Raw genomic sequence first — 11,588 nt, 5'->3', positions numbered from 1 at the left:
TACAATTCCCTGCTACCACCGTTCTTCCAGTCCTTCCAAGCCTGTTTCTTTTGTCTAATAGCCCTGTCTACCTCCTTGTTCCACCACCACGTTACTCTGGGTCGGGAGGGGACCTTACACAACCCACAAATCTGGTCGGTGGCTTTCAACAGGTTGTCCCGCAGAAATCTCCAATTGTCTTCCACGTTGTATGATGCTATATCCACTTCTATTTCGTTAAATGCTTCAAGTAACTTGTCTCTAAGTCTCTGTCCGTTTGCAGGGTCTTTAAGCTTCCACACCCTTCTCCTCCAAGCCTGTCTAATTCTGGGCACCCATTTTGCCTTGATCCCAAAGTCGCTATTAAAAAGTTATTGTAAAGAATCATATATGAATTTCACTTGTCTTTTCAGCCATTCTGTGAAATCTACTGCTATCGTATCACAGAATACAAAAGTATCTGACTTCAAAACTCCTTATCGTAAAACAGGCATTTCCCTGCCAGACAATAAAAGACATATTAAAGCAAGATCGATCTTGGACAATAAAGATAAAGAATCAATGAACAAACCTATATTTAAAGGTTATCAACCTTCAGCTTGCACATCATTTTCTAAAGAAAGCATTTGTTCCAATAACAGTAGTAATTTCAAATCACTTCCAACAGACATGAGTACAACACTAAGTTCTGACAAAAGTGATGCATCAGATATTGAATATTCAGAGGTTTCTGAGGATACAGCTGCAGAGAAAGTTACATTGCCTTATATAAAATTTCCCAAATCATTTTCCTGTCAAGATCTATCATCAAATACAACTGGAAAGAAACATGAAAATGTAATTCCATGTAATATTAATGAAATAACAAGAAAATGTTTAGCCTCAAAAAGTTTGGGAGATACTGAAATAAGAAGCACAAATCCAGCTTCTACCAAGTCTGAATGCATCACAATTTCTTTGTACCATGAAAAACAAGATTCTAATTACCCTGAAAATTGTCTAAACCATTCAGAAACTGGGCTTAGTGCACCTTGTCATCAAAGAAATAAAAGTGAAGAATTACCTATAAAAGATCGCAAAATTCATTGGAATATTAATAGTGATGATATAAATCCTGAAAAAAATGATCCATCTCTCTTGTCTTCCGCTGTAGCTTCCAACTATGAAAACAAGAATTCAGAATTTTCCAAATCTGAAAATTTGATTAGTTTTCAAAAAGCTCGATGTGATCAAGATACTATAATAATGAAGAAAAAAAATAAAAATATCCAACCCAACATTGGTTTATTAATGTCCCAGAAACAATCAGAAAGACAACACAAGATTTTGGACTTCTTAAAAGACACTTCTTTCGTTCAATATTCACATCAGCAGGTTAGTTGAAATAATTTGTCTTTTGTCAGCTTAAAAACCTTGACCTATCTTACTGACACTATTCACGCAACATCTTTCTGTCGCTAAGTTATAAACATATTCTCTTCTGGTGATATGTTGACGTGCTGGCTCTTCATTTAATGCTCATTTTATTCTAAAGAAAGTCTTTTTTATTCAGAGAATCTAAAATAGTAACAACTATTGTGTTGTATACATTAACTAGATAGATATATGCGTGTTTGTGTGTGCCATCATCATCATCATCATCATCATCATCATTGTTTAACATTCGCTTTCCATGCTGGCATGGGTTGGACAGTTTGACTGAGGATTGGCAAGCCAGATGGATGCACCAGGCTCCAATCTGATCTGGCAGAGTTTCTACAGCTGGATGCCCTGCCTAACGTCAACCACTCTGAGAGTGTAATGGGTGCTTTTACATGCCACCGGCATGAGGGCCAGTCAGGTGGTACTGACAATGGCCACGCTCAGATGGTGTTTTTTACATGCCACTTGCACAGGAGCCAGTCCAGCGGCACTGGCAATGACCTTGCTTGAATGTTGTTTTTCATGTGCCACCGGCACAAGTGCTAGTAAGGTGAAACTGGTAACAATCACACTCGAATGGCGCTTTTTACGTGCCACCTGCACGGGATCCAGTCAGCAGCTCTGGCAACAATCACGCTCGGATGGTGCTCTTAACGTTCCACTAGCACGGATGCCAGTCAAGCGGTGCTGTCATCGGCCACATCAGCAAATTTGTGTATGTATATATGCATGTGTGTGTGTGTGTGTGCTAAATAAAATGAGACAACAAAGCCAAGGCAGTGTGAAATTTCTAATACATTTATAAAAAGAAAGGTAGTCTTACAGCTGTTTCAGGGATATCATCAGAGATTATATGAGAGAGTTAATAGAGGGAAATAGTAGAGCTCCCTCTATATAACTCTCTCATATTGTCTCTGATGGAGGGATATCCTTCATAACTCTGAAACAACTGTAAGACTACCTTTCTCTTTATAAATGTCCTAGAAATTTCACACTGCCTTGGCTTTGTTGTCTCATTTTATGCAACATATACTTGCTGACACAACCCACACTAGACTCCTCAGTTATACTATTATCGAACCAGGAGACTAACTACAGTCATTCCATAGCACTTACATAGCGTTACCTGCCATTTCGGGTCTTCTGGATACCAAACCTTTTCGCGTGTGTGTGTGTTCTAAAAGACAGTTGTCCAAAGTGTCATGCAGTGAGGCTGAACCTGAAATCATGTGATTGGGAAGTAAACTTCTTACCACACAGCCACATCTGTACCTGTAAGCCACAAGTCTTTGGCAACTATACATATGTGTGTGTGTGTGTGTGCACATCTGTCTATGTATCTACATATTCATATATAGAGAGAGAAAGAGAGGCAGACAGACAGATAGATATGCATATATACAATATATGTGTCTACTATAGCAGACACTTGCCAAAAGTGTCACACAGTGTGGCTGAATATCTGTCTACTATATAGAAAGTTTAAGATAGTTCTTACTCTGCTCAACAGAGATAATTATAACATAAATTCCAAGGAGTACCATCTACACATTGTGATGCTATGCATACGATAAGGAATGTTATCATTCAAGGCAGCAGTATATAGATAATGACCATGTAGTGTTCACTATAAGATTCATGTATTTGAAAAGATTACTTTGATTGTGCAATTCAATTCATAGAAACTTTAACATAGTGAAACTTTTGCATGTCTTCTTCTGCCACAACATATACTGTATTTGATAACATACAAGACATACTTTTTTTTCCTCAAAAACTGTTTCCGAAAAATTCACTCAGAGTCCTATATGCAAAGCTGGGTCTCCATAGGCTTCAATGCACAAAAAGCATTTCCTGAATATGCACTACTGAAATCAGGATGTGTCTTTTATGCCATCAAATACAATATAGACTTACACATTATTGAGTTCTCCCTTATTCTTACTTATCATCTGTTGCTAAGCATTACATTCCACTCAGTCATACACATATGATTTCTCTAAAATGCATTGACTTCTAACTTTTCAATTTCTTAATTTACAGCTTTTTGCTTTTGGTGTACGACAAAGTGTTTTAAACATCAACTCTACAAATGCGGAGAATTATCATTTTCAACTGTCTGACTTCTACAATATTAGCTACTTTGATAAATTTGTTATTGGTGATGGTGCATTACTGGTACCCAATGACTCAGGAAGTGCTGGCAAAAAAGAATTCTTTAGGTGAATGTTTCATTATTTTCATTTCTTGATTCCATTTTTGTTATTTCTTCTGTGACTTCACATTTTATAAGAATATCATTTAACAATTTTCTGTAACATGTTTGAAAGAAATATTCAGTTTCCTACTATCTTCAGTTAGTTATTGTTAAGCTGTGTCTATAATCACAAGCATGGCCTATATAGCTGTAGGCATGGCTGTACTTTAGATGCAAGCATGGCTGTGTGGTTAATAAGCTTTCTTCCCAAGTATGTGGTCTTGGGTTCAGGCTATTATATTCAACAGCTCTGGGTCAACCAAAGCCTTATGAGTGGATTTGGCAGACAGAACTTGAAAGAAGCTTGTTGTGTGTGCTAATGTATTTAATTATGTTTGGGCATCTTAAAAAATCACTGAGCTTCAAATGGTCATGTAGGCTTATTCCTTGTCAACAAATCATCTGCTGGCTTGGCACCTTTGAAAATGTGTGGAATAAAAACAACCCTTAATTGGAAAATAGATAAGGGTTAGCAACAGGTAAAATGCATGACTACAAAACAAATGCTTCAATAATATATTCATCTAACCCATGTTAGCATGGAAAACAGGCATAAAATAAATGAACTCCACTATAAAAAATGAAATTCTATGAATACTTAAGAATATGTTTTAAAAAAGAATTGCTTCAAAATTGCTAAAATATTATTCTTATAGTTTGAATTTAAAAATTCAGTTGTTTACATATGTCTTTCTGTACTCAGACATCACACTAAAATAATCCTTTCTCCTATAGGCGCAAGGCCTGGCATTTTGGGGGAGGGGACCAGTTGATTACATTGACCCCAGTGCGTAACTGGTACTTAATTTATTGACCCCAAAAGGATGAAAGGCAAAGTCAACCCCAGTGGCATTTGAACTCAGAATGTGATGAAAGAGGAAATAACGCTAAGCATTTCGCCCGGCATGCTAACGATTCTGTCAGCTCACCGCCTTACATCACACTAGAATAATGACTGCAGTATGCCACTGTTAAAGAATTAAAATGTTATACCATAACTGCTTCATTTAATCTGTAGCTGAAAATTTTGATTAAATATAGCTGAATCACTTGTAAGAACAACTGAGAAGCCCTTATACTCCTGTTAATAAATTTTGTACTGATTCTTCTAGAAGATACAGTGAGAAGTTTTCCTGGTGTTTTTTCTCTCACTATTTATTGGTTAAAATGGCAAAAGAGCTAGTCTTTTCAAGTGAACATATACTTCGTTTGTCTTTGAATATTCAGATATTTTTTTAAGTTAGACAATAATTCTTTATGTATCTCATAAGAAATGACTTTGTCTTCTTCAATGTAGGTTTCATTTCTAAAAGGTTAAGAACGTATTCAAGAAACCTAAGGTTCTTTAACAGTTAAATGAATTTAAATTTTGTCTTGAAGCAAAAATGTCTGTGACAGACTTTACCTAATGAGCTAGTTTATTTCCTTAACAATTTCTTTTATAACAGAAGTTATTATAGTTATGAAGCAGTATTACTTTTACTGTTTCTATCTTGTTCTATTGTATTCCTGATTGGCAATATTAGGAGACACTCTTTTTGGTTTATATTTGAAGTCTGATATTTCTAATCCACTTTCTTCCACATATTGGCAGTCATTGCCTCCGAGAGGCCCAACGCACAAAAAAGCCCAATGCTCAAAAGGTGCTTCAAAGGTCTTGGTCATTACCTTCGTGAGGCCCAACACTCGAAAGGAGTTCAGCCATTTTTCCTCCATGAGGTCCAACGCTCAAAAAGTGCTTTTTACATGCCACCGACACAGGTGCCAGTTATGTGACACCAGCACCAGCCATGACTATGATTTCACTTATCCCCTCTTCTCTTTCTATTTATTTCTTTATTGCCCACAGGGGGCTAAACATAGAGGGGGGAAAACAAGGACTGACAAAGGAATTAAGTCGATTACATCAACTCCAGTGCGTAACTGGTACTTATTTAATCAACCCCAGAAAGATGAAAGACACACTCGACCTCAGCAGAATTTGAACTCAGAACATAATGGCAGATGAAATACCGCTAAGCATTTCTCCCGGCATGCTAATGATTCTGCCAGCTCACCACCCTCTTTTTTTTCTCTTATCACCACTCCCCAATCAGACATTCTCATTTACCACCCTACCCTTTGGTGTTGATATAGCCAGATGTAAAGTACCATTTTCTCAAATAGCAGAACAGCCTGTCATGATACTAATTGATTTATAACTCCCTAAAAATCTAATTTTAGATGTTTTGATGACTACAATCTCCCTATTGTGTTGAATGTGTAGATAATGGGGTCACTACTTTCATTTATCCCACCCCACTATTCTAGCCTATGCTAATTTCTGGCTTGTCTGTTGTTGTACTGTCCTATTTTCATTCTGCCAAAAAATTTAGCAGCAGAATCATTGTAAATATTTGCTCTCTTTTTGTGATATGACTATGTCTAAATATCTAACTTGTCCTATATGCTTGCGGTCTATGCGGTCATCTGATGAGAACGGGGTTTTCTTTGTAATGATGTAATGCTTTCGATGCTCAAAACGGCTTTAACGAATTGACACTTATTACATCTTTGTTGCTCACTTACACATATATATGTATGTATTATATATATACAAGCACACAGACACACACATATATCCTCATTATCATCATTGTACATGCTGGCATGGGTTGGATGGTTTGACCACGCTGGAAAGCTGCACCAGACCCCAGCCTGATTAGGAATGGTTTTCTACAGCTGCATGCCTTTCCTAACGCCAACCACTCCGAGAGTGTAGTGGGTGCTTTTACGTGCCACCAGCACAGATGCACTTGGCTTGATGGGTCCTCTCAAGCACATATATTGCCAAAGGTCTTAGTCACCAACCATTGACTCTGTGAAGCTCAAAGTACGAAGATCATGCTTCACCACCTCGTCCCATGTCTTCCTGCGTCTATCTCTACCGCAGGTTCCCTCCACAGTTAGAGATTGGCACTTCTTTACACAGCTGTCCTCATCCATCTGCATCACATGACCATACCAGTGCAGTCGTCTCTCTTGCATACCACATCTGATTCCTCTTATGCCTAACTTTTCTCTCAAGATGCTTACACTCTATTGAACATGCACACTGACAATGCTCATCCAGCGAAGCATACTGGCTTCATTTCTTTCAAGCCTACGCATGTCCCCAACTGTTACAGCCCATGTTTCACTGCTATGTAGCATGGCTGTTCGCACACAGGCATCAAACAATCTGCCTTTCACTCTGAGAGAGGCCTTTTATTACCAGCAGAGGTAGGAGCTCTCTGAACTTTACCCAGCCTAATCTTATTCTCACAGCTATGCTCTCAGAGTTTATTTTCTGCCTATTTTCAGCATTTATTGTACCTGTACATCTTCCACATACAAAATCTATTTTCCCTGTTAACCTTCTTCATCACTTTCCCACTTGGACACATGTAGATAAAAAAAAAATACATACATACATACATATATATATGATGGGCTTCTTCAGTTTCCATCTACCAAATCCACTCACAAGGCTTTGGTCGGCCCGAGGCTATAGTAGAAGACACTTGCCCAAGGTGCCACACAGTGGGACTGAACCCGGAACCATGTGGTTGGGAAGCAAGCTTCTTACCACACAGTCAAAAATTATCTGCACCATTGCCATAACATATCTTTATTATTGTCACTCAGCCTTCTGTGCAAGCATGCTTATAGATGGTACTATTGTGGTCACATGGTCGAAGTTTGAGCGGTCCAGAGGTATGATAGTAGGAAGGGATGAGATCTGGGCTGTAGGCAGGGTGTTCCAGCACCTCAAACCCCAATTAGTTAATGGTTTCAATGGTCTGGGTGGCAGCATGTGGGTGTGCATTGTCAGGCAACAACAAAACTTTCTTCAACAACAGGTTTCGGTATTTGGTGCAATTTGCTGGCTTCAGTTCGTTGGCCAGAAAAGCACTGTATATTGCACTATTGATCGTACATCCCTTTTCCAAGTAGTCATCCAATATAAGCCCTTTTGAGTCCCAAAAAAGGCTTAGCATCAGCTTTCCCTTGGAAGACTGAGTTTGAATTTCTTTGTCATTGACAAGCCACAATGTTTGCACTCCATACACTGTCTTTTGGATTCTGCCTCATAATAATGGACCCACGTTTCATCTCATGTGACTATTCTGCTCAAAAATTTCTTGTCCTCATTGTTGTAATGATCGAGTAAATGTTGGCAGACCTCAAGATGTTTGTGCTTGTGCTCTGCAGTAAGCTCTCTTGGCACCCATCTTGCACATACTTTATGGAAACTGAGTTCATCGTGAATGATTTGATGGGCAGAACCACAACCAATCTGCAGATAACTCATTAGTTCACCATTACCATCTCTCGAGCTTGCTGTATCTTCTTGTCAGTGGTGGAGATTGATGGGTGTCCTGCTCTCTTTTCGTGTGTCATGCTTGTCTGGTCAGTTTTAAACTTCTCAATTCACTGATACACACTTCTATGTGGTAGTGTATTGTACTAAAAGCCTCCAATGAATTTCAGCACTTGACACACCTTCTAACCGGAGAAATTAGATCATTACTCTTTGTTCTTCTTTGGTGCACATTGCTAGTGAAGTGGCCATTTGATGGGCAGAAGTAGAGAGGGGCTATTGTAAAGCCAGAAAGAAAAGTGACATTAGTTCTTGACTGGTGAGGGAGTGTGGCCTGATAGTTAACCTGTTGGGGTTAAGATCCTAAAGTTATGAGTTCACTTCCTAAACCAAGCAGTATTTTGTGTCCTTGAGCAAGGCACATCATTTCACTTTGCTTCAGTCTACTCAACTGAAACTGGATACCAGCCTAGTGCTAGTACAGCCCTCTCTTCCTCCAGCTCTCATTCTTGATGTTCCACTTGTGCGAGGGGAGAGGTCTGTATCTGCCCTCAGGCACAGATTCCTCATCTTTTATCTCTTTTTCAGTTTTCTTCTTTTTCTTCTTATCTCCTTTTTGTGTCATGCTAGTTAGATTTGAATTCATGCATATCCCATTTGCTTTGTATAAATATAACAGTTTTGGATACATTCTTCTTGTGATACAAGTCTGCTGAAGTTAGTTTCCTGCTGTAAGGATTAAATTTTATAGCAACTGATGTGTGAGAGTCAAAAAAACTGGTTGGGAACAAACTTAATGGAGAAAATTGCACTTAACTGTTTGCTAGTTCAAAGCATTTTCATAAGTTTGTCCTAAATATCCATGCTTGTTTTCAGACTTTTAGCTAGCTTGTGTTTCATATGTTCAAAAGTTTTCCTTTTGTTAATGTGGTAGTTGAAAAAAAAAACGGAAATGTATAAGATGATATCAAAAAGTTCCCAGAGTAGTTATGTTTAATCAGAAATAACTTATTTACCTAAGTGTTAACATCATCTCCTTCAAAATAATCACCTTGCACTGTAATACACTGGTCCCAGCGTTCCTACCACTTTTGGAATCCAGCCTGAAAGTCATTTCCCATAAGCAAGTCGAGAACCTTCTGCGATTCACTCTTGATCTTGACAATGTTGTTAAAACAAAGACCTTTGAGCTGCATTTTTGTCTTAAGGAAGAGATAGAAGTCTGCAGTTGCTAAATCTGGTGAATAGGGCAGGTGCAGAAGCAATACCATGTTGTTTCTGGCAAGAAACTCACGAGTGAGGAGAGCTCAGTGACAGGGTGTATTGTTGTCATGAAGATTCCAGTTCTTCACACTCCACAAATCTGGTCACTTTCGCTGACCTCAAATGCTTCAAAACATCATTGATTGTCCTCTGACAATCTTTATGCAGAAGCTGATGAATTTTCTCCACATTTCTGAGGATGATACTTGTGGCAGGTCTTCCAGATTGCTCATCAGCTTCCAGGGACGTTCTTCCGCTTTTGAAACAACTCTCAAAACATTGCGTATGACCCATTGTTTCATCACCGTAAGCTTGTGAATTTCTTAAATTTCTTAAATATTTAGTCATGAAATGATTCAGAAATCCTTTTAGCATTTAACACCATCACCCTGTCACCTTTATCATTTTAATGTTCACTTTTCTTTGCTCAAATGAGCAAGATGATTTTCATTGAGGCAGGGTTTCTGCAGCTGGATGTCATTTCCTGTCCCCAACCCTTAGATGTTGTCAATTAAAGGAATATTTCCTTTTAGTCATTTGAAAATGAACAGCACAAAGACTAGAAATGTTTGCACAGAAGATTGCAACTGAACAACACTGCTTGTATGGTGATGACATCTGTTTACATTTAGCACACAGTATCACAACAAGCAGAATCAAACACATACACACACACGCACAGAGATATATAACAGGCTTTTTTCGGCCTCCATCTACCAGATCCACTGACAAGGCCTTAATCAGCTCATAGCTGCAGCAGAAGACAATTACCCAAGGTGGTACACAATGAGATTGAACTCATGCTCTTTGTGGTTTTGCTCTGACACACCATCACTTCCATCTTATCTTCATCCTATTCTCACCCTCATAGGGAAGATACTTAGCAGGGTAACCATGTATCTTCTCATAGCAAGATGCCTGCACTTGTCCTTCTAACATACTTTAACTCCCCACCCCAGCACCTGATATAAAGCCACTTCCCTACTCTCAAATTCTCCCACCACTTAGTCAAAGGTGCTTTTTCATTTTGCTTTGTCAGGTCCTTTCAGACCATCTTATTCATGCCAGTGTGGAAAACAGACATTAAATGATGATGATGATGATGACGACGATTCTATTTTTTGATTTTTTGATAACTGTTTTCGTTTTTTTTTTTTTACCCTTTTGCATTCAGATCATTCTTAACAATTGAATCTGTGGACCCTAATCTGATATCCAGAGCCTGGTTCTTTAATCATTACCGCTGGGTTATCTGGAAACTAGCTGCATATGAAGTGACTTTACCCACTTTATTTGGTGGAAGGTGAGTTGTAATTCTTTTGTAATAAATTATTATCAAATTGTGTTCATGCATTCTTTGCTGACTAGTGTCTTCTGTTCCAATATTCTAAATCCTTGAGCAAACATAGATCAAACATTTGTCCCTAATGATTTACCAATGGCTGCAGTAGATTCTCAAAATTAATTTTTAAAACTTGGAAAGGTTTGTTTACAAATTCTTCTCAATTATGGTATGTACAGCCTGGTTTTAGAATAGATACACTGTGCCCCTACATGTTGTAAGAGGTTGCTAAAATGGTTGGTGACAAGATGGCATCAACCCATAAAATTCTGCTTCAGATAATCTGCTCAACCTATTCAAGCATGGAAAACTGAGCTTAATGCAATGATGCCAGCACACATAGCAACTCTTTTAAACCATTCTCAATTTGTAATCTTCCAGTTCTGCTCATCCTGAATATTTCATTTTTATTCATTTAAATGACTATCACAATTTCCAAATTAAAATCTTTGACTCCAGTTTAAGAATAACTGATAGAATGCCATCAGAGACACTGAATTTGTTAATGTTCAAAGAAAGAAAAGCACTAGGCCAACCATATCAAATTGTCAGTCTTAGCTGCAAAGTGTGATATATCTTTTTATCATTTTACCTGTTTCAGTCATAAGACAAGCAGCCATGCTAGTGCACCACATTGAAGAAATTTAATCAAACAAATCAATCCAGAGCTTTTTTTTTTATTATTATTATTATATTTTTTTTTGCCTGGTACTTCTGTTGGTCACTTTGCTGAACTACTGAGTTATGGAGACATAAACACACTAATATCAGGTGTCAAGTGGTGGGAAGTGGGGACAAACACAGACACAAAGACACCCACCCAGATAGATAGATAGATAGATAGATAGATAGATAGGAAGATAGATAGATAGATAGATATGTTTCTTTATTAGCCACACAGGGCTCAACACAGAGGAGACAAGGTACAAAGTAGAGCTTTTCTTTTTTGGAAGGGGAAGGAAAGAGAGAAAAAAAAAGAAATA

At 38.1% G+C, this 11,588-nt stretch overlaps 1 protein-coding gene across 1 annotated transcript in view; it reads left to right on the top strand.

Moving 5' to 3' along the window:
- Positions 1-11,588, top strand: part of LOC106876073 (breast cancer type 2 susceptibility protein) — a 123,461-nt gene that overhangs the window by 26,239 nt on the left and 85,634 nt on the right. Inside the window, exons 5-7 of the mRNA XM_014924478.2 lie at positions 393-1,353; positions 3,445-3,623; positions 10,438-10,566. Coding sequence (XP_014779964.1) covers positions 393-1,353; positions 3,445-3,623; positions 10,438-10,566 — 1,269 coding nt within the window. The remainder of the gene's footprint in view (positions 1-392; positions 1,354-3,444; positions 3,624-10,437; positions 10,567-11,588) is intronic.

Source organism: Octopus bimaculoides, chromosome 7, assembly GCF_001194135.2.
Source record: "Octopus bimaculoides isolate UCB-OBI-ISO-001 chromosome 7, ASM119413v2, whole genome shotgun sequence".
NCBI classification, from domain to species: domain Eukaryota; kingdom Metazoa; phylum Mollusca; class Cephalopoda; order Octopoda; family Octopodidae; genus Octopus; species Octopus bimaculoides.
Note: the sequence above shows the minus strand (reverse complement) of the source record. Positions and strands in the feature narration are given on the sequence as shown.